The sequence below is a fragment of the Crocuta crocuta genome, unplaced genomic scaffold (assembly GCF_008692635.1).
Source record: "Crocuta crocuta isolate KB4526 unplaced genomic scaffold, BGI_CrCroc_1.0 scaffold73, whole genome shotgun sequence".
Lineage (NCBI taxonomy): Eukaryota > Metazoa > Chordata > Mammalia > Carnivora > Hyaenidae > Crocuta > Crocuta crocuta.
Genome location: NW_027529443.1, coordinates 2,326,547 through 2,349,451, shown reverse-complemented (window position 1 = coordinate 2,349,451; position 22,905 = coordinate 2,326,547). Strand labels below are relative to the sequence as shown.

The 22,905-nt window shown below is 58.7% G+C and overlaps 2 protein-coding genes across 4 annotated transcripts in view; one reads left to right on the top strand and one right to left on the bottom strand.

Moving 5' to 3' along the window:
* Window positions 1-15,008, top strand: part of IL21R (interleukin 21 receptor) — a 33,518-nt gene extending 18,510 nt beyond the window's left edge. For both annotated transcript variants that reach the window (XM_077760290.1, XM_077760291.1), the window contains exons 2-9: window positions 1,036-1,100; window positions 4,010-4,112; window positions 6,665-6,864; window positions 9,410-9,555; window positions 10,370-10,547; window positions 10,826-10,919; window positions 11,952-12,033; window positions 13,580-15,008. In XM_077760290.1, the coding sequence (XP_077616416.1) occupies window positions 1,052-1,100; window positions 4,010-4,112; window positions 6,665-6,864; window positions 9,410-9,555; window positions 10,370-10,547; window positions 10,826-10,919; window positions 11,952-12,033; window positions 13,580-14,326 (1,599 nt within the window). In that variant the 5' untranslated portion in view covers window positions 1,036-1,051 and the 3' untranslated portion in view covers window positions 14,327-15,008. The remainder of the gene's footprint in view (window positions 1-1,035; window positions 1,101-4,009; window positions 4,113-6,664; window positions 6,865-9,409; window positions 9,556-10,369; window positions 10,548-10,825; window positions 10,920-11,951; window positions 12,034-13,579) is intronic.
* Window positions 15,009-21,877: 6,869 nt separating this feature from the next.
* The window catches only part of GTF3C1 (general transcription factor IIIC subunit 1), a 68,762-nt gene continuing 67,734 nt past the window's right edge, over window positions 21,878-22,905 (bottom strand). For both annotated transcript variants that reach the window (XM_077760458.1, XM_077760459.1), the window contains one exon: window positions 21,878-22,801. In XM_077760458.1, coding sequence (XP_077616584.1) covers window positions 22,589-22,801 — 213 coding nt within the window. In that variant the 3' untranslated portion in view covers window positions 21,878-22,588. The remainder of the gene's footprint in view (window positions 22,802-22,905) is intronic.

Sequence of the window (22,905 nt, the reverse complement as noted above, 5' to 3'; positions counted from 1 at the left end):
TTGGTGACTCGTTAGGGAACGCAGGGGGAACACTGAGCGGCGCCAGAGTAGGGACTGGGTAAACCTGAGATGGGGAGGGGGTGCGGGCTCAGGGATGGTGTCTGGAAGAAGCCACACACACAGCTTGGTTCCTGCCGGGGTCATCTCTCTAGGCTCCCAGTCCAGCTACGGTCTTGACCCCAGGGGCCAGTCTGGGCGGGGCCCCTGGGCCTGAGCGGCGAACCCCCTGGCCTCCGGCTGCCACCTCTGTACGCAGACACAGAGCTGGGGTGCAGTGGGCAAAGTGCCCCCAAGAGCCTGGCATTGCCAGCCCGGTGGGTGGCCCTTGCCTCAGGCACCAGCGTCCACTCCTCCTGGGCAGGCCGTGCCGGTCTCCAAAGAGGCCTCTGCTCTGTCTCGGCCGGGTCCGGGGGTCCGGAGTCGCCTCTGGGTCGGGGCCGGCCTGGGTTCCCCGCGGACTTTCTAGAGCACTCACTAACCTGGGCTCTGTGTCCGAGTGGGAAGCCTTGTTTCCGGGCCAACCTCATCTTTGGGATCCAGGAGGGGCCTCTGTGGGCCAACCTAGGGTCTGTTCTTCAGTGAGGAGCCATGTCTCCCGCTACACTCACGTCCACGCAGATGTTTCGTGGGCAAAAAGGACTCACGATCTCTATTGTCAAATACCGCTTTCGAACCAGTTTCCCGCCCTGCCTCCCGCCTCTCTCTTCCTCGAGGGATAAATGCCCACGTTTAATCTCCTGCACAGCGCACAGCAGTACCGCCGCCATAGGTGTCTGGGGACAGGAGCGCAGCAAGCCTCTCCCCCTCTAACCCCACCTCTCTTTGGGGACCGTGTGAGGGGCCAGGAAAGTGGGGGAGGTGGGGTTCGAGGGGTGGGAAGCCTTGGCAGTGTCCACGGGCTCCTCAAACTCTTGCTCTTCTAAGAATCTTGGAGACAGGTCTTCCAAGGGAGGGAAAGCACCAGAGGGAGGGAGGCTGTTCAGGGTCCCTTGTCCCCGGGCCTGGGACCGCCCTCTCACTGTGCGTCTCTTCCAGGACCCCGAGAGGCAGCATGCCGCGGGGCGGGGCGGCCCCTCTGCTCTTGCTGGTGCTCCAGGGTGGTGAGTAGCTGTCCCCAAGGTCTGCGGGGGGTGGGGGTGGGGACGGCTGTGGCACCCAGGGAACCACTACAAGCCCCGGGGCAGGGGCCGTGGCGTCTGTGCCCTCAACCTGACCCCGTCCAACCGCAGAGCTCTGTCAGCCAGAAGTGTTAGTGGGAGTCCTGGGGTCCCACTGAGGCGATAAGAGACTTGATCCTTCCTTTCTGCAGCTCCCACTCCTCAGGGTGAGGAAGTCCTGCCTCTGGGCTAACCGCAGTTTCTCTCGACGGAATCACTCTCCTGAGAGATGGTTTTCAGCAATCACAGGATCAATCATGGATGGTCCCCAGTGGAGGGAAAGGGCAGGGGGGAGACCAGAGTAGCCGGAGGGAGAGAAGTCAGAGACCCAAGCTGGGAAAGGCCAGCAGTTTGGCTTGGGGGCACAGCCGGGGCTGAGAAATCCAGGAAGCCTCCCCAGAGGAGGCGGGACGCAGCCTCCAGGCTCACATGGGGGCTGGACTGGAAGCAGGGGTCCCTCAGCTGCCGCTCTGCTGACTCTGAATTTCTCTCTGGTTTTTACCAAAAAGACCCAGCGCTTCAAATAGCTGCTTCAGGAAACAGATGTCTGGCTCTTTTATTTTCCTCTTCTGAGTGACCAGCATCCCGTGCTAGGTCACCCATCAGGGTGCCCCGCCCCGTGGGTGCAAATAACCGTCCCCCGCGGTGTCCCAGGTGCCGGCATCCCCTCACTGCCCCGTGCGGCCCGTGCTGCCGGGACGTCCAGTTCCCACTCGAGGACACCAAGGCTCAGAGAGGTTAAGGGACCGGCCCACAGCCACACAGCCAGGCAGCAGCACAGCTGGAATCCTAAGGCTGCCTCACCCCCGTGGGCTTAGCCTCTTTGCTTTGTTGCTTTAATCGAATCAGCACCCCATGCAGGCAGCGTGGTCTGCACCAGCATGGTGTCACCTACATACCCCCACGCCTTCCACAGGGGCCAGTGTCCCTGGCTCACAAACAGGGACTTGGAGCAGTCACGAGTCACATGCCTGCTTTCCCGGCCTCTCCCACCTCCTGCGTACTTTGCTGGCCCTGGGGCAAGGGATGACCTTGGGGCTGGGCGACTGGCCAGGTGACTGGGTCCCTGATGCCACGTCCACGCCGGTTTAATGGCTGCTGTCCCCTCCCCAGTGTTTCACGTCAAGTTTGGGACATACCGTGTCCCTTGGTGACCTCGAGTCTAGCTGGGAACGGCAGCTCCTCTCCAAGTTCTGGAATCGTGAGGGTGAATAACCAGGGCATAAACTGGGAGAAGATGTGGCCAACACCATGACTTCTGTGGCCCCGGGGTTTAGGCCCCACCTAGGGCAAGAGAAAAGAGGTTTTCTCCGAGTGTCTGCGCTGCCCGCCTCCCAACCCGTGCTGTCCCCACCCCCCATGCCCACCAGCAGGCCTTGGGCTCCCCCTCCTCTCAGAGCTGGTCCCCCTACCACAACTCAGGTCCCTGGTGGTGGCCCCAGGGAGAATCGTGTTGAGGAGGGTTCTGAGGGTCACCCAAGGGAGAGAGCGAGTGCTGTGATCGATTAGTAATGTCTGCAGTGTCTGCAGATGTCAGAAGGTAGTCAGATGAGATTTTCCTTTCCTGGGTGAGGGTCTCCGCCACCCAGACCCAGACCCAGACCCAGAGTGACAGGAGGTGTGGCCCAGGCCTCCAGGGTCTCAGCTGTAAAATGGGGTGGCCGCTGCTGACGGATTTCCTGGCGATGGCCTCCTTGGCCCCACATCTGGCTTCTGACCTAAACCCGAGGCCCCCTGGGTTTTCAGTAGTGAAGGAAAAATAGGAAAAAGCCACTAAGAATGAATCCACTTAAAAAGGGGAACACATTTCTGGTAAATAGTTGAGGGGTTGGGGGCGGGGGAAATGGTACTGTTGGCACTTGATCTTACGAAACAAAGCTGAGCTAACAGTTATTAAATGTTGTCAGACATGTATGTGAATTTAGGCTGCGGTTGCACCTACGCTTTTAGAATCAAGGGGAGCAATTCATGTTGGAGGTAGGAGAGCACGGAATCTCTCCACAAAATGGCCTGTGTCATTTGGCGGTGGTTTGTCCAGAGGGAGAATACATTTTGGCAAAAGTATTTGAAGCCTTCTTGTTTTTTGTTTTTAATTTTTTTTTCAAACATTTATTTATCAGAGACAGAGCATGAGCAGGGGAGGGGCAGAGAGAGAGGGAGACACAGAATCTGAAGCAGGCTCCAGGCTCTGAGCTGTCAGCACAGAGCCCGATGCGGGGCTCGAACCCATGAACCGTGAGATCATGACCTGAGCCGAAGTCAGACTCGTAACTGACAGAGTCACCCAGACTGAAGGCTTCTTGGCTTGGGGATATTTTCTTACTCCTTCGACGCCCTTCCAGCCCCATGGAGGTCCCTGTCCTGTCTTGCACCAGCTGCTGTGAAGCAGAAGTCTCCTCCTTGTTGGGGGAACACAGCATTTTCCAGCTGTGTTCCCGGTGACCTTTCACATCCCTCTCGCAGGACTTGCAGATTCGCCCCTGCATCTGGGGAGTTCAGGACATGCCACCGAGAGGGACACTGGCCAGGAGGGACTCAGAGCTGGTGGCTGGACACGGGGTTCAGCAGGGAGAGGGCTGGGGGGGTCTGCTTAGGTTATGTTTCACATCCAGAATGTCCTGTCTCCATAGCTAGTCTTGAAACTCAGGGGTCACACGAGGAATTTCTAGGTGGCAGGGACAGACCCCCTTCCCCAGGCCCACATCTTAGTGGCTCCTGGGTTGCCACGTTCGTCCTGACCTTGGGACTCCTGCCTTCACTCACCCCCCAGCCCTTGAGGGGGTGAAGGAGTGAGGCTCCACTCGCCCTCTGGCCAGCACCCCACCACGGCCTCTCTGTCCCTAACCTTCCAGCCTGGGGTTGCCTGGACCTCGTCTGCTACACTGATTACTTCCAGACAGTCACCTGCACCCTGGAGACATGGACCCTGCACCCGGGCACACTCACCCTCACCTGGTAAGTGGACGTGACTCGGCGGCCCTGGGGGGTGCTGCTCAGGACATCTGGGGGGCTGCGGTGGAGCGGGGCCGCAGGAGACCACAGACCCAGCTGGACCCACAATGGGCTGGGCACGTGGTTTGGCAATTAAATAACAGCCGCCACTTCCAGAGGGACCTGTCAGCAATGTTGCCAGTAGCCAGTGGTTTTGCCCCAAGAGAAGCTGAGCTGGGAATCGCGGGCGTCTCCTGGAGGGCCGCACGGGGCTCAGGGACGGTCCGGAGCATGCGCTTGAGAGAGGAACGGGGCTGCTCTGTCCAGCTCCAAACCGTACTCTCCAGCCCACGCAAGCCCGATGGTAATGCTGAGGCCCGCGATGACCAGACTCCCACGTGATTCTTTTTTTTTTTAAATGTTTTATTTATTTCTGAGAGAGAGAGAGAGAGAGGAGAGAGAGAGAGGCAGCGTGAGCAGGGGAGGGCAGAGAGAGAGGGAGACACAGAATCTGAAACAGGCTCCAGGCTCCAGGCTCCGAGCGGTCAGCACAGAGCCCGATAAGGGGCTCGAACCCACGAACCGTGAGATGATGACCTGAGCCGAAGTCGGACGCTTAACCGACTGAGCCACCCAGGCGCCCCTCTTTTTTTTGAGCACTTAGTGCCTCCCGGATACCTGCTATGTGTTCCATGTGAATGATCACCTCCAATCCTCACAATTATTACTCCCATTTTACACATGGAGACACTGGGGTTCAGAGAGGTGATGCAACTTGTCCAAGGTCACACAGCCAGCAAGTGGTGGAGCCCAAGGTCACACAGCCAGCGAGTGGTGGAGCTGGGGTTGAAACTCGGGCAGCCTGATTCCAAACTCCACCGGTCCCTATTAGTCTGTATTGTTAAAGGAAAACTTGTTCAGGATCCTCATTTAAGAATGGGTGGGGCAGGCTTTATTCAGGACCACTGCCCACAGGTAGGCACAGGGGCTGCTGCCTGGGGTTTTGCGGGGTAGGGGTGGGGGGCAGAGGTCGGGCTCAACCCCAAATACAAGGATGAGTGGGGATTTAGAGCCCAGGAGCAGCTGGGGTCAGTGGATGGAAAATTACCAAGAGACGGCATCAAGGGTAAGGCGCTAAATGATGTAACAGGTTCTTGCTTAAGGCGCCCGGGCTGGTCAGATGTCACCCCGTATGGCGGGGAGGGGGAGGAGGAGCCTCGTCAGACCTCCAGGACAGGGGTGGAGCTGGATTCTGGCCCATCTGACTTAGCAGGGGTCTTGCCCTAATTAATACGGAGATGACACGAAGCCCAGCGCTCAGGACCTAGTGGAGGACACAGCTCAGGGGGTGGAGCAGAGCTCGCTCAGGGGGAGGGGCTCTGTCCATCCTTTGCTCCGGATCTGGAATAGCTGGCTTTCCGCTGTCATCATGGATTCATTCACTCATTCGTTCGCGCATGTGTTCATGCATTCGTTCAGAGCACATTACTGAGCTCCTGCAAGGCGCTCTTAGGCCCTGGGGGCCCAGCAGAGCCCAAGGCCAGTGAGGCCGGGAAGTTCTGCAGTGGGGGGTGCCTGGGGAGACAGACGGCAGTCACACAGACGAGCCTTGGGCTGCTGTCTGATAGCAGTGAAAGGGACCGGGAACCTGGGCCACGGGCCACAGAGCGGGTGATGTGGGGACAGATGGTCAGGACAGGCCGCTTCAGATGAGGGAGCGGCCAGGGAGACGGGGAGCGAGCATTCCAGGCAGAGGGCGCTGCCCGTGCAAAGGTCCGGGGGGGTGGGGGGATTGGGGGGAGGATGCCGGCTGGATTTGAGGAATAACAATGCAGTCAGTGTGGCCGGATGAGAGTGAGTCCACGTGAGGCAGAATGACGAGCAAAGAAGGTGAGAGGCAGGCACCCATAGGGGTGGTGAGAAGTCACTGGAGGGGCTTAGGCCTGTGAGTGATGGGGAGTTTTTCAAGGTCCCCCAGGCTCCTGTGCAGGAAGAGTTGTGCATTTATTGAGCAGAAGGTTCTATCCTAAGAAATATTTAGCAAAGAACAGAGTCCACACGTCCATAGTGGCCCTGAAGGGTGGTCATGTTCAGAGCCCGAAGGTGGAGGTAGGGAAATAAATACCTCGTGAAGTCCTATACACACCTCAAAACCCATCATGTATTGCTCAGTGGGAGTTAAAAGGCCAGAGCAGTACCCCCCCCCAACCCGACCCCACACTCCACAGCCTCCCTGGAATCTCACCCAGAGCAAGGGGTGAGGTTTCTCTGGCCCTTATCCTGGACAGTGATCCAGTGGATGGAATTGACAGGGATAGATTTAGGCTCAGTCTCGGCAAGTTGAGGTTTCCTACCCTAGGTGAGGTGGTGAGTTCCTGGTTCCTTGAAGCATGCAAGCCAAGCCTGGACACAGTCCATTAGGGATGCTGCGGGGGAGGTAACACCTTCCCTGGGAAAGTGCTGGTGGACCAGGTGACCCCCAGCCTCACCTCCAATCCCTCCTGGCCCTCCACCCCGGCTCTGTGCACTGAGCCCTCCCTGGCCTCCAGCCGTGACTGGCCGCTCTGTCCTTGAAGGCAAGACCTATACGGAGAACTCGTGGATGAGGTCACCTCCTGCAGCCTCCGCCGGTCCACGCACAATGCCACGCACACAGAGTACACGTGCCACATGGACGTGTTCCACTTCATGGCCGACGACATTTTCAGCGTCAACATGACAGATCAGTCTGGCAATTACTCCCAGGAGTGTGGCAGCTTTGTCCTGGCTAAGAGCAGTGAGTATCCCTCGGGCCCTGGAGCCCAGGGGAGCCCAGGTGGGGGCTGGGCCCCATGCCCCTGGGGCCAGCCCTCCCCCCTCGTCCACACTGACCTGTCCTATGTCCTTATTGTCCTCAGAGTTTGCAGATGCACGGCCAGGTTGTGTTGGGTTGGTAGCTAGGTTTGGGCCTTAGCCGAAGACAGGCAGCAGAGGCATGAAACGGGGCTGGACTGGGGTCCCCGTGACCTTGGACTTGTTTACTCTTTGTAGAATGAGGGCCCTTTAAATCCCAACTCTCTGCGACTCTGTCCCCAGGCAAGTGGGGGAGACTGTGTCACAAGAGAAAACTTCCCTGAGGTCTCTCCCGTGTGTTAGGCCCAGGATTTCCCTCCACGCTGAAGGAAAGGAAGGGGGCCTGGCTGGCTGGTGTAAGCAGTCGTTTTGATGGGTCCAGAACTGGGGGAGGGGGGGATGCAAGGAAGGGCATAGGAAGCAGCTGTGTGTGTGTGTGTGTGTGTGTGTGTGTGTGTACCCAAAGTGCAGTGTCCAGGGAGCCAGTGAGAGCCCCGTGCCCAGAGGCATGCAGACAGGCCGCCATGAGGGGCCTGCCCTTTGGAAAGCTCAGCCCCTGAGGTGTGGAAGTTTGTGTCCCCAGATTCCCAGCGGTGGGGCAAGAAGACAAGAGGCCACCCATCATTCACACTCAGAGGGGCCAGCACCACTTTGCACACAGAGGGGGTGAGCAAAGCCTCACACGTACCCAGACACACCCAGACGTGTATGCGCACACACTCATAAGCACACCCGCAAATGCACAGATGTCCCATCAACCCCTGGGCAGGACAGCATGGACAGAGATGCTCACCTTCTGTCTCAGACGGGTGCACACGCGTGTTTGCACACACACATACGTGCACGCACATGCTCATTCGGCCCTTCGGATCCCAGCGTGGCCTGCTCACAGAGCAGGGTCACCGTCCTGCCTCTGAGCGGGACCGGGAGAGCAGAGTGCAGCGCGGAGAAGGAGCTGCTTTGCCTTACAAACGTCTCCAGTCACCTCTGTCTCTGTCCCGGCCTCCCTGCCTGAGCCCAGAGGTGGCGGGAGGCAGGGTCCCCGGCCCCTTCCTCCTCCCGGGCACCGGGCCCCCCTGGGCCGAGCAGCCCCCTTACTCGACGCCGGTTCTGCAAACCTCTGAGCTCCTCCGTGAATTGGTCCACACCACCCCGCCCAGGCCACACAGGGCAGCTGAGAACCAGGCCTGCACCCAGCCTGGGGAAGACAGAAGAGGGTTGAAGAACGGGTCCGGTCGAAAGGGGGCTCTCACCCAAACAGCAAAACCCTTAGAGCCTCCGGGAATGTGCGCCCTCGCCCACCTGAGGCAGAGAGAAAGCAGCTTTACGCTTCCTTTCTGCAACCCCTGGAAGATTCATTTGCTGATTTACAAATATTCTCGAGGGCGCATCCTTGCCTGCTCTGTCCTGGGAGCGGTGAGCATGACATTGACATTGACCCAGAAGAGAAAAATCTCCGCCCGATGCAGTTAGATCCCGGAGAAGGGGCGGATGGAGAACAGATCACAGCAGGGAAGGGTATAGAATGTTCAATGCTGGCAAATAAAGGAGAAGAAGAAGAAGAAAACAGGGTGGGGGCGGGTGGTGGGAGCCTATCGCTTCTGTCTTATACTTGTCAGTCAGTTACCCTGGAAGGGACCTCCTCCTGCTACTTAGTTTGGTCCCCGAGAATTTTCACGCCATGAAAGAGGAGGGCTGGTGCCCTCTTATGAGAGGAAATGAAGGCTCAAGTTCAGGCAACACATTTGGGATAGAGCAGAACAGGATGCCTGGCTTTGATCTTCACCAGGGGTGGGGGGGTACCGAGGGGTGGAGGGGGGGTGACTCAGGCCTCTGCTCTTGTACTTTACAGAAGGCTGGGGTAGCAGTCGCACCAAACTCACGGCCACTGAGAATGATCAAAGTGCTGTGCAGACAGCCCTGTGGGAAATGATGGCTGTTGTCATTAGCATTAATTAATATTAACGATAACATATTAGCATTAATTGATATTAATGATGGCTCATTAGCATGAATGCTAATCAAGGACTTTTGGCTTCTCAGGGAAGCTGGAGCGGAGAGAAAATGATATCAGAAACGGGGTACAGGTGTCTCTGGCTAACACGTTGCTTAGCAAGGTTTTAGATTAGTGGCTACTTGAGTGTTTAAGAGAGCGCTCCCCCATCTGGGATTTCCCCTTTTCCACTGGGAGGGCTCTTTACGTGGCCTCAGTTCCCAGACAGGCTTCGCCCACTTCTGTTACCCTCCTGCTCCTGCGGGTACAACCCCTAGCTAGTCTAAACCTCCCATTTCCTGGATGAACAAACTGAGGCCCGGAGACAGGGGCTGCTTCCCCCAGAGTCACTTGGGTTCGGGAGGAGGGCGGGCGGACACGGATCCCGACCTCAGCATCGCCTAGCCGGGCTCGGGGAACTTCTTCCCGCCATCACATCATCCTCAGCTGCTGCCCAGTCTCACCCCTTCTTATCCTTCTGGCTATTTCCCTTCAGTCAAGCCGTCCCCCCCTTTCAACGTGACCGTGACCTTCTCGGAACATTACAACATCTCCTGGGACTCCAATCATGACTCCTACCCGTTGAAGGGCAAGCTGCAACATGAACTGCGGTACAGGAAGCAGGGAGACCCCTGGGATCTGGTGAGAGGCTCACAGAGAGTCGGGGGACAGAGGGGAGGGGAGGCGCAGGGCAGGGCAGCCCAGTTGCCTGTGGTGGGAAGGGGGCTTCTAGAGACAGCGGGCCAGAGGGGAAGGGGCTGCCATTTCCTCAGGCTTCCTTGAGCCTAGTCCCAGGAGAGGAAGTTTCATAAATGGGCGCCATCTGAAACCTTCCCACCTGGCTTAGAATGGCCACAGCTGAAAAGCTCTGGAAGTTTCAATAACCAAGAAGGTCCAGTGCTGAAGGGACCATTGTTTCCGAGCTGAAGGCTTCAGGAGGTGTCCTTGTTCAGAGTGTTGGAGAGTTCCCAAATGGCCCAGTCATGTCTGAAGACTTCTAGAACCATCCATCCTTCAGAGGGGTCCACTTGAAGAGTTCCAAACATGCGGTTGTTTGGGATGTGCCCAGTGGGAGGCGTCCAGAGGCACCCGTGCGGGATGCCTGTGGTGGAAGACTTCCAGAATCCCAAAAATGCCCGCTGTCTAGAAAGCTGCTGGTTAAAGATGCCCAGGAGGGGCCATTGCTGCTCTCGGGGCGTTCCCAGCCCCCGCAGCGAGGGCCCCTGCCCCGGCAGACAGAGAAACAGGAGCAAGGCGTTGAATGACATGCAAGGTATAGGCAGTGCCCACGGCTCCGTGTCCCGCCCCCTGCAGTGGGCGGGACTCAAGCTGAGCCTGCTCCTTGTAGGGGCCCCGGACTCGGGCCCTTCCGTGGCAGCTGGTAAAGGGTGCTTCTGCTGCAGGGGTGGGGAGCTGGCCTGAGCTGACCCGGTGCGTCCTCTCCCTGTGCCGGCAGAGTCCGCAGAGAAAGCTGATATCGGTGGACTCCAGAAGCGTCTCCCTCCTTCCCTTGGAGTTCCGTCTCGACACGGACTATGAGTTCCAGGTGCGATCAGGGCCGCAGCCTGGCTCTTCCTTCCAGGGGACCTGGAGCGAGTGGAGTGACCCAGTCACCTTTCACACCCCGCCGGAAGGTAGGTATGACTCCTGGGAGGTATTCGGGGCTCTGAAGAACTCCATGCAGTGGGCTTTTCTATACCCATTTTGCAGATGAGAACACGGAGGCTCAGAGAGGTGAAGTCACTCGTCTGGGGCGGGGGTGGGAGCAGGCACCCAGCCCCTCTCCCTTCAAGGCACCAGCAGCCTCCCAAGGCCCACCACACCGGCCCAGACCCACTGACCGCCATGCCCACCCCCTGTGGCCTCTGATAGAGGTTGGCTCCGTTTTATACACTGTCTGCTTCCTTCCTAGAGCTAAAGGGAGGCGGCCACATTCACCTGCTGTATATCTTCCTGGTCATCATAGTCATAGTCTTCCTAGGGCTGAAGATTGACCTGCCTTGGAGGTGAGGCCAGGGATTCAGGGAGGCAAGGAGGGGTTCAGCCTGACCCCCTGCCTTTCTAGGGCCGTGTGGGGGTGAGGGACACAAGTGGTAATGACAATGACAGTGATAAGAAGCAGCTCCTGTTTACGGAGCCGGTGCAGCTGGGGGTGCCCACTTACCCCTCACATTAGCCCTCTGAGCTGGGTGTTTGGCAATGACTTTCAATGGACAAATGGGGAAACCAAGGACGCCCGGAGCTGTCACAGAACTTGCCCAAGGCCACACAGCTCTGAAATAGAGGAGGTGGAGTTTGAGCCTGTGCTCATGACCAGGACGTAGGCTATGATCTTGTCTGGTGAATTTGAAGTTTTGAGTCCGGGGTAGGGGGAGGAGGCATGTGGGGCCGCCAGGTAGTGGTGGAAGGTGGGGGTGATAACCCCCCCCATCCCTTCTGCTCCTACCACAGCTTTTGCTTTCATCCGTTGATAAGTTGGGTTCGTGCTGGAGGTTGCCACCGGTTAACATTAAAACCTAAACGCCCTTGGCCTTCATGAGTGCTGCTGGCAGAGGCAGGAAGTGCCGCTACCACATGCTGAGCCCTGGACGGGGGATCTGCACCCCCGGTTCAGTTTATTCATCTGCATCCAGAGCCAGGGAGCTGGAAGGGGAGAGAGAGCGACATGAATGATAGCAGAGAGCACGGGGCACTCTCTAGCTGCCGGGGAGCGGGGCGCTGTGCGGACACCCACTGAGGGCTCCGCACACCCCTGTGGCATCCCTGGTGGCGTGGCGGAGGAGGCTTAGAAGGGGCAGCGATTGCCCAGCAGAGAATAGACAGCCAAGGACCTAAACTCTGGGCACCTTCACGAGACTTGCTGCCCCCATTATACAGACGGGGAAACTGAGGCCCTTGGGGAAAGGACCGGAAGGGGGGTGCCCAGGTGTGTTTCTGGAGGGGCCGAGTCTCCTGCAGGACACAGTCGGGGAGCACCTGCACGGGAGGCTGCGCCCTGGGGGTGGTGCTGGCTACTCACCCCGTGTCTGCCCTCCCAGGCTGTGTAAGGAGTGGGTGCAGGTGCCCAGCCCGGAGCAGTTCTTCCAGCCCCTCTACATGAGTCACAGCGGAGACTTCAAGGTGGGTGACAAGCCCCTCGAAACCTCTACCCCTCCGGGAGTTACTTGCACCCGCTCACCAGGTGTGCAGGAAACAATTCCGGTGGCGCAGAGCTGCTGTCAGAATGACAACACCAGGCAGCGTTTCCCGGCCAAGGGGCCCAGCTGGGGGGTGGGGGCGTGTGTGTGAGCAAGGGGGTCCCTGGAGCCACACTCTGGCCTCCTGGTCTTCCATCAGGAGCCCCTGACCCAGGGGGCGGGTTCAGGGAGCGTCTGGCCCTACCTGCAAAACACACAGGTCTCCCGCTGAGCCCCAACCAGCCATCACCTGCCGGCGCCCACAGGGCTCTGTGCCCATTTACCGCTCGACATCCACCCANCCTCTGTCTGAACCTGGATGGCAGGAAACGTGAACCAGAGCAGTTGCTGAGGCTGGCTGGCTGGCATGGGCCTGGGCACTCTCCGCCCTTGGCCCCTTCTGTCTGAGGCTCAGGGCAGGGAGATGGCTTTAGTGAGGCAGGGGAGAGGCCCGGGCTCCTACCCCCACGGGGGAGAGAGGCTTTCCTTCCCCTCCACCCCTGCCCTGAGGCTCACATACCACGTCTGTTAGGTGCGCACGGCACTGATACCCAGGAGCTGCAGAGATGCGCCCTCCTTCACTCTTCGAAACAACCCTGGGGAGTGGGTGCTACTGGCAGGTCCATTTTGCAGATGAGAAAACTGAGGCACAGAAAGGCCACGTAACAGGTGGCCATGCCACCCAGCTGACGAGCGATTTCAAATCAGTCGTGGCGGCCTCATCTGGGTCCTGAGATGACTTTTCTGAAGCCGCAGGTTCCCAACCCGGGAGGTCCTGGTTTCTTGGGGATTTTCACTGCCTGTGGGATGGGGACCCTGTGTCACCAGGGGGACCCCTGGCCAGCAAGGGCTGGTGGACTCTCAAAGCTTGGGGGCCGCTGCCTCGGTCCCTCATCAGCTCACATCCCTTCCCCACGAAGCACACAGAGGCCTTTCCAAGTGGCTTGTTACTGATTTGCTGTGTGCGTTCCTTTAGTTAATAAACATGTATTGGGCACCTGCTGTGTGCGAGGCACTGTGTGAGCCTCTAGGGACATGGTTGTGACTGGAAGTGAGGCTTCTGCCCGAAGTGTCCACACTTGTGGGTGCGCCAACAGGAAAAGGTTCATTTTCAAGAACCGTCCTGGAGGAAATGAACCCGGGGACCAGGCCACGGCCCTGTCACCCGGGCCTCAGGCCCTCCTGCCCCCATGTCCCCACCACTCGGGAATCTTGGCACCTGCTACCCAGACCCTACGCAGAGCCCGGACCTCTGAGCCCCAGTTGTCTGCGAGGCTACCGCAGAGGGGGAGACTGAGGCCCGTGGGGGAGGGGGAGGGAGAGCGGTGAGGAGCGAGCCTGGCTAGGGCGCACCGTGGTCCTGGCCGCTGTCGCTCTCTTTATCTGCTAGTGGCTCAGCCACTCGCTGCCTCTGTCTCGTCTGTGTCCGCCCGTTCGTGCCCTCCGCGCTCGTGTCCTGTCCTGACCGCGCGCCCTTTTCTCCCGTACAGAAATGGGTGGCCACACCCTTCTCTGCGTCCAGCCTGGAGCTGGTCCGCTGGAGCCCAGAGGCGCTTTCGTCCTTGGAGATGCACGCCTGCTGCCCGCCGCGCGGGGCCTGCAAGGGGCCGGAGCCCACAGAGCTGCTGGAGGCGGACGGGCTGCCTGAGACGGGCTTCTGGGGCCCAGTCGGCTGCGCGGCCAGCGGCCTTGGCGGCTCAGCCTTCAGCCAGGAGAGGGACCGACCCTACGGCCTCGTGTCCATTGACACGGTGACCGTGGCGGACACCGAGGGGCCATGCGCCTGGTCCTGCACCTGCGGAGATGATGGCTACCCAGCCCTGAACTTGGACGCCAGTCTGGAGGCCGGCTCGAGCACTGAGGACCCGCTCTTGGACACGGGGACCACGGTCCTCTCCTGTGGCTGCGTCTCAACTGGTGGCCTTGCTGGGCCGGGAGGCCCTCTGGGCAGCCTCCTCGACAGGTTAAAGCTGCCCCTCACGGAGGAGGCGGGGTGGACCCCGGGGCCACGCTGGAGCGGCGGGCCGCCCCGCGGGGTGTCTGACAGTGAGGCAGGCTGGCCCCCGGCCGGCCTGGACATGGACACTTTCGACAGTGGCTTTGCGGGCTCTGACTGCGGGAGCCCCGTGGAGTGTGACTTTGCCAGCCCCAGGGACGAAGGGCCCCCCAGGAGCTACCTCCGCCAGTGGGTGGTCGTGACCCCTCCGCCTGAGGGAGCGGGGCCCCAGGCCAGCTAGTGGGGCTGAGTGGCCGTTTAGAGCCACTCGGCCCTGAGCCAGAGCTGCGGTCACCTGGGCCGGAGGGCAGAGGGGCCTGCGACCTTTGGTCCCCACGATGGGGCCCCGAGCCTGCTGTTCACAGCGCGCGTGTGTGACCCAGGCGCGCGCTGGTGTGTCCCTGCATGAGCAGCACACATGCCAGTGGACACGGTGCATAGCCGTGGTGAAGCCACAGGCCCAAGGCCATGTACGTCTGTGCCTACGTGAGGTCCCCATGTGCACAGATGTGTCTGTGGCCGTGTGCTCAGGATGACAGCCTCCCTCCTGGCCTGACACGTGGGGAGGTCCCGGGTCATGTGCTCACTGCCCTGCCCATGATGGCTGCATCCCAGCCCTCCAGGTCCCGCCACCAGGAGCCGCAAGAAGTCCGGACTGTTCCCTTTCACTTTCCAGGGGGAGGGGAAGAAGATGGAGTGAGCCCACTGTGACCCTGCATGTGGGAAGGTTTCTGGGGGAGGGGGTGCTGTGGACTGAGGTCTGCTTCCCAACTGTGATAGCTCTGGTCTGTGCCGGCTTGGGCCAGCCAAGTCCCCTCTCTGGGCTAGACTTTCCTGTCTGGACAAGGTATGGGGGGCATGGCCCACCATGGGGAGAGTACGAGTGCGACAGGCCAGACCCTCAATAAACTCAGCTTCCTTCCTTGTGCAGCCCCCGACTGAGGCTCACGCTGGAGGTGGGCGGGGTTGAGAAGCAGCCGCAGCCTTGGGCTGTCCCACTGGACCGAGGGGCCCGCAGGGGGTTTCCAGGGTTAAAATCAGCCTCTTAGAAACAGCCCCCGCCAACCAAGATTTCTGTTTCTGGCTCCAGCTGCCCACTTAGTTATTCCCTCAACGCACCCAAGAAATATTTATGGGGNGGGGCCTCCCTTGGGGGAGGGGCCGGCAGGGATGGGCAGCGATGATGAAGCCCTCCGTCCCCCTGGCATCTTATTTGCTCACCCCCGGGGAATTAGGGGAAAGTTAAGTTCTCGTTGATGATTTATCAGAGAGCCTGTTCGAATGTGAATTAAGAAGATAATACGTCTTAGCCACATTGGAAGACACCTTACTGAACATGAGTTTTGACCAGGCGCTAGGGATCAGTCACTTCCTACTTGAACAATAACGAAAAATACAAGAACATACAGGGCTTTTCCAGTAAGGGTGCCCAACTTTAGAGATGGCTCTTTCTCTTTTTTTAATTAAAAAAATGTTTATATTTGAGAGAGACAGCGAGTGAGCAGGGGAGGGGCAGAGAGAGAGAGGGAGACACAGGATCTGAAACAGGCTCCAGGCCCGATGCGAGGCTCGAACTCATGAATCGCAAGATCATGACCTGAGCTGAAGTCAGATGCTCAAATGACAGAGCCACCCAGTCGCCTCCTAGAGACGGCTTTTTCAAGAGCGCCAAGCAGGGTTAAGGAGGCAGAGAGTGGGGTTCAGCCGGCCTGCTCTCAGCCCTGGGGGCATCCCCGCTCCTGCCTGGAACTGTCAGACCCTGTCCTGTCCTTCTCCCCAGAAGCCGGGCCACAGCATGACATTTTCTAAAGGAGAAAGCTCCGGTTTCTCTCTCCTCTTGGATGAACCTGACCTATAAGTCGGTAGAAGTCAGCCAGTCCTGCTGAAAGCTTCACTGTGACTCATCTGTAAAATGGGGCGATTGGGGAAGTCCCCGAGAGAGTCGCACATGAGACTCCGTGGTGCCGAATGTTCTAGAACACAGATGGCCTCACCCGTGGGACTGTTGGCCTGGGCTCAAAGTGAGTGAGGCTCAGATGGGAGCTGGAGTCTGAAACCGGAGCCCCTGCACGAGCGAGCAGCCCTCACCACCCCCCACAATCACCCCGGGGACACTCGGGCCAAGGGGTGCTGTGGTTTTCACATCCTCTCGGGGGCATTGGGCTCCAGGGGCCACCTGAGCCACCAGCCCCCTGGGGAGGCAGCCCAGCCCTCCAGCCCACAGAGCTCTGGGCTGGGGCACGGGGGAGGGGCGCTAGGGTCACTGAAGCCAGGCCTGGGGGTTGGTGGGGGGCGCTCCTCACTGGCCCAGTCTCTGAAGAGGACTCAGCTCCTGCACTTCGGTGCGAAACAGAGGCAAGAGCTGGGCTCCCTGGGAGGCCAGGTGAGCAGAGGTGGGTGGATGGACAACAGAGGGGCCAGTGGGTACACTGGTGAGCAGACAGATGGACAGTGAAAGCCCGAAGGAAGGACCCTGGAAACGGGGGCCAGAGACCAAAGACGGCAAGTGGACTCTAAGCTCCACGAAGGCGACTCTATTTTGTTCACTGCTCCATCTCCAGCCGGCACGCCCGAGGCGCTCAGAAAAGCCCCATTTGTAGTGTGTGCGCCATGCGTGTTTTTCCATGGTGTACATGGCCAATTTTAAACTACTCATCTGACTACTCACCGCTAATGACTCTAAACGGGATTGGGATCTAAACAGGATTGGGAAGGAGATGCGAGCCATCCACTGTCCCAGCTGGGCCGAGCCAGCCCCGGAAGCATGCTGCTCATGGGAGCCCAGAGGGGCGTTGGGACGGGCTGGGGGGCTTCAGGGAGGAGGCAGTGCTTGATGGACTTTGAAACATGAATAGGAACTGTTAGATGCACCAGCTCTTCAGGTGGAAGGAAGAAGTTGAACAAGGGCCTGGAGGTGTGACGGAGCCCCGAGCACCTGGAGGTGGAGAAGGCGGCTCCTTGTCACCCAGAGGCCTGGCCAGGAGTGCTGATGAGTGTCTCTCTGTCTCTTTAAGTTTATTTATTTTGAGAGACAGGGAGAGAGAGCACGAACAGGTGATGGGTAGAGAGAAGGTCAAGCAGGCTCCTTGCCATTAGTATGGAGCCTGACGCTGGGCTTGAACCCACAAACCGCGAGATCATAACCCAAGCTGAGATCAAGAGTCAGACACTTAACCGACGGAGCCACCCAGGTGCCCCCGCGAGTGACTCTTAAGAGTCAGGAGGATCAGGGTGCCTGGGTGGCTCTGCCAAGTAAGCATCCGACTTCAGCTCAGGTCATGATCTCAGGGGTCGTGTGTTCGAGCCCCACTTGGGGCTCTACTCTCCTGATCCCAAATATAGCTCTTCCTGCCCTTGCTCTGCTGGAAGGGACCAAGGTCGAGGTAACACCCATGGGTGCCTGCTGCTTCTGCCTGTGCAGCATCTGTGTGGGGCTGCTGACCCAGCTCCAGGAGGGGCTGTGCAAGACCCAGGCCTCGCTGACAGAGCATTCCGTCCCCCCCAGCCACACCACTGGTTCAGAGACATGCATGTGACCCGAGCAGCCCGTGTGCTCTTTCTGCCGGAACCTCTGAACGACAGGGGCCGACTAAAGAAAGCCTGGGGCTGCAGTGGGGGGGGGGGGGGGGCCCCAGGAAGGAACATTTCACCTGGGATGAGGCCAACACCCAAGAAAGCAGAGCCGGCAGTGGAGAGAGATTCCTGGTGACACCTCTTGAGCTGCTGGATCCAGCCATGCCTGAAACCATCAGTATGGAAGTCGTTATACTGTTGACCAAATGTTCCCAGCTCTTCACACTCTGGGCCCTCTTGTGTGGTTCCACGTGACCCGGACTGGCCTGTGGGCTGTGAGGAGAGGTGGTGACGTCTCACTTCTGGGCCAGAGCATTCCCCTGACCACTGATGCTCCTCTTTGCCACCGTGAGCAGTGACAGAGGTGCTGGCGGGTGGCCCCATCAGCCTGGGTCCTCACGTGAGGAGTCTTGGAGCGCGGAGCCTCCGCTTTACCCGAGATGGACCCGAATCGTGAGCAAGAAATCAATCCCTGTGTAACCCGACCAGATGTGGGGGCTGCCTGACGGGGCTGAGGAGCCATGAGTTTCCTTTTTTGGCCTCAGTGGGTTTGAGATGGTTTCGTGTCACTTGCAGTGGGAAACGTGAGGACTCCACTCCCATCCTGGGAGCCGGGGGACCAGGCTCCATCCCTTCTCACGAACGCCTGCTGTCTCTGAGCCTCAGTTTCCTCTGAAGAATTTTTAAATGTTTATTTATTTTGAGAGGGTGGGGGAGGAGCAGAGAGAAAAAGAGGGAAGGAGAGAATCCCAAGCAGGTTCCATGCTCAGCAGGGAGCCCGATGCAGAACTTGATCCCATGACCCTGGGATCATGACCTGAGCCAAAATCAAAAGTCAGATGCTTAACCGACTAAGCTGTCAGGCGCCCTGGGTCTTGTCTGTTTTATTCCCTTCTATCTCTCAGAGTCTCGAATACTGCCTGGCATATAGCAGGTGCTCAGCAAATGCTGAGTGAATGAATGAATGAGTGAGTGAATCATCCGAAGGCAGAGTATCGGCTGACAAGGCAGTGGGCAGAGAGGAAGGAGAGGACTGAGCCCAGGAGGGAGCCTCCTCGCCCTGACTCTGGGAATGCCACAGAACGGAACACAGAGATGAAGACAGGGGCCTGCTTGGAAGTCTGTAAATGGAACAGGGGCCCCTTCCCTGTTGCTCACACCACGGGGCATCTAGGGGTCTTTCCTCCATCCCTAGTGGCAACAGATTTGAGGTTGAGATTTGATCTCAACCGCAGCAGAGGTTGGACAGACCAGAGGAAGCGGAACGAGCAGGGATCAGTGCTGCCACCTGCTGGTGGCCACTGGAACTTGGCCTCATGCTCTTCTCTCCATCTGCCAGGTGCTGTGTCAAGTCTGATGGTCACAGCAACCCTCTGCAGTGGGAATATGGTGGTGAGGACACACGGTGAACTGAAGGGTCCTTTTGTTAATTGGACAGGGCTGACTTCTATGCATTGGGAGACTGGGCAGGCACAGGACCCCGGACCACGGGGGTGGTGAGATCTCACAAAGCAGGGAGATCCCACGTGTGCACGCACAGTCACACACACGCACACACCTACACGTCTATGCACACATCCACGCATACATGCACCACTGGAAAATCCCTGGCAGAAGTGGGCCAAGGGTCGGAGGGAGAGATCACTCTCAGCCCAGGTGAGAAAAAGGCAGGAAGGGGAGGAAGGGGGACTGGGTGGAGGGGCCCGGGAGGAGGGCTGGACAAGATCTGAGGACTCAAGACAGAAGGGAGGCGGGGCCCGCGAGGCAGCTGCAAGGAGGGGGAAATTCAGGACGTGGGTGCCGGTATTGTGGCTCAGGTCATGACCCCAGGGTCAGGGGATCGAGTTCTGCATCAGGAACAGGTATGCCGGTGAGGGGGAGATGTCCAGAGGCAGGTGTGCCAGGGACCCCGTTGGGGGAGTGGACTGGGCTTTATCTATGGGACATTTTATGTGAAAAGGGCATCACAGGCCCCTGTTTTGTAGGGCTCATAAAGTGGAGGCACAAAGAAAAACATCTTCAGGGGAAAGGAGCTTGGAGGCTTAAGTGTTACCTGTACTGTTTTAAGTGTTTTTTTTTTTTTAATGTTTTATTTATTTCTAGGAGAGAGAGAGAGAGACAGCATGAGCAGGGGAGGGTCAGAGAGAGAGGGAGATACAGACTCTGAAACAGGCTCCAGGCTCTGAGCTGGCTGTCAGCACAGAGCCCGACGCGGGGCTCGAACCCACGAACTGTGAGATCATGACCCAAGTGAAAGTCGGACGCTTAACCGACTAAGCCACCCGGGCGCCCCCTGTTTTAAGTGTTTTAAAGAGAACAGATTACCGTGTTGCAGATGTAAGTTAAAAGGAATAAGAACCAAATGAGTTGGGGGGGGGCAGGTGGGGACACAGAGTGGACAGATGCACGGGTGTCTGGGCCCTGTGGTTCCAGCAAGGGGCAGGCCGGGGTGAACAGGTCAGGTGCCCTCATGGGCAGATGTATGGATGTATGGATGGGCGGGTGGATGGATGGATGGATGGATGGGTAGATGGATGGGCAGATGGGCAGGTGGATAAATGGATGGGCAGATGGACAGATGGATGGATGGATGGGTGGATGGGCAGAAGGATGGATGGGTGGATGGATGGATGGATGGATGGGCGGGTGGATGGATGGATGGATGGGTAGATGGATGGGCAGATGGGCAGGTGGATAAATGGATGGGCGGATGGACGGATGGATGGATGTGTGGATAGATGGGTGGATGGATGGATAGGTGGATGGATGGGCAGGGTGGGCAAGGATGAATTGGTGGGTGGACAGATGAACAGATGTACAGGTGGGTAGAGTGAGGAACAGATCATCCTTGCACAGAATGGGTGGCTGTGGAATGTAACAGAAGCCCATCTCTCCACCGGAGGGCTGCACTCCTCGTCCCTGTCCTATCCCCCAAACACAGGCCCCAACCATCGTTCATCGTTGGGGGGGGGGGGACAGAAAAGAAGATAAACTCTGCTGACCCCTACCATGTGCTCGCACCACGTATTCTTCAGTGTATCTGGTCCTCCTGCAAGGACCTCCATTTTTCAAAGGAGAAAACTAAAGCTCTGAGACATGAATGCCAACACTGGGTTCCCGTGACCCTCTCTCTCCTCCCACACATGTTCCCAAAGGAAGCGCGTGGCATTTGTGAAGTATTTTCTGTTCATAGAGCAGAGAGCACCCCTTATTCTATTTGGTGTCAAAAAAAAATCCCCCTAAGTACTACTTCTTTTACATTTGAGTAAAAATGAGAAAAGAAAACAAGATGATGTTAGCCCGGTCTTGGCTGTGCTGGGGTTCACCCTCAGACTCCCCTCCTTTGTGCCCATCCTGCCCCTCGTCACCCTGGAGGCTGGCCTGGGGTGACCAGGGTACAGGTCCCGGGATAGAGACACCGGGCCACCAGCTGGCCAGCTCTGCACTGCAGATCAGACCCGGTCTGGGTGGGCTGCTCTTTACATCCAAGAACCTGGCGGGTGAGGCTGGGCACGTCCCACACTTCCGGCTGCTGGCTGCAGTTGTTGCTGGGTCTCTCCGTTTTTCAACAAGGTAGAAATCTGGAGTTTTAAAAGATGTGAAATGTCCAATTTTCAAAGAAATTTTGTGTTTTATTTGCTTATGAGAGAGACATCGTGAGCAGGGGAGGGTCAGAGTAAGGGAAACACAGAATCAGAAGCAGGCTCCAGGCTCTGAGCTAGCTGTCAGCACAGAGCCCGACGTGGGGCTCGAACCCATGAACTGTAGGATCATGACCTGAGCCGAAGTCGGACGCTTAATCGACTGAGCCACCCAGGTGCCCCTCCAGTATTTTTTTTAAGTGTTGGCAATTAACAGACACACACAGACACACTGACACAGATGGAAGAAGGGGAGGGGAGGGGAGAGAGCTAGAGGGCTTCCATTCCCCAAGCCCACGCCCCAGGCCTGTGAGCTCTCTGGCAGGTGAACCTGCAGGCCCCTCTCTGTCAAGGCCAGGCCCGGGGCCCTGCTGAGGAGGAGGAGGAGGGGGAGGGGAGGGGAAGGGGAAAGGGGAGGAGGAAGAGGAGGAGGGGTCTTGGGCAGAGGCAGCCGCCCCCTCTTCCTCTGGTTTTACTGCTCTGGTTTTACTGGGAATGTCTGTTCCTGGCTGTTCGCAGCTGAAAGCAGGGGACCCCACCGGGGATCAGGCGTTCTTTAGGAAACACACAAAACTAAATGCATTTTACTTCACTTTAATTAAAAAAAAACACAAAATAAATACATGCCAAGAGATGTTTTTTTTTTGTTTTTAAGAGAAAAGGTGAAAAGAGCACACAGATCCCAGGCCTCCGTGGCCCCTGGGCTGCAGCGGCAGGAAGCAGTGCCCGCCCCGCCGAGGCCTGCGGGCGGCTGGCCAGGCTGCAGAGGGACGCGGGCTCCTCTCCGGGGGCTCGGTCAGGTGTCCCGCCTGGAGCAAGAAAGTCCCTGCCGGGGCCCTGCCGCCCAGGGGCACCATGGTGGCTGCCATCTGCAATGGAGGGGTGAGCAACGCGAGCTCCCGACCCCTTGTGGCCAAAGGACAAGGCTGAGGGCCGCAGGAGACCCTGGCGCCGGGCAGGCGGCTCTTCCCCAGTGGTGGCTGCAGCTTGGAAGCCACCCAAGTCCAGGCCCGCTTGGGCCGTCTGGACTCGCCACCATCCAGCCGCCAGAGAGGGCCGTGCCCCGGGAACTAGAGGGGGAGAGCGGGCCGGTCTCCTGGCAGGGGCTCCCTTACAGGCCGCGCTGTGACCTAGCAGGGCGGCAGGGCCAGCCCGGGGGAGCGCTCCCTTGGCACAGACCTGCCCCTGTGCACAGGGTGGGCGCGCTGGGCAAAGTGGAGCCCCGCCCCCCAGTCACTCCCGCCTCAGGGGGCCAGTGCGGGAGGGGGGTCGTGGTGGCCACACGTGCCTCATAAGTGGATCCACTTGTTCCAGTTGACCTCATGGGGGAACACGCGGCCCAGGCGCAGGGTGCAGTCCAACGTGGGCTCGTAGAACACCGTGGGGCTCCCACTCAGGCCGGAGGGCGCCGGGGCCTCCTGCACCCCGGGTTGGGAGAAGAGGGAGACGGCCGCGGGCTTTCTCAGCAAGCACTTCTTAATGCAGCCGAGGGACTCCAGGCCCTGCAGAGGTGGGACACCCAGGTTGACGGTGACCTCCACCCATCCAGGGAGCTGCAAGGGCAGGGTGGGGGTGTGTGTGTGGTGGTGGTGGTGGGAGACGGGTG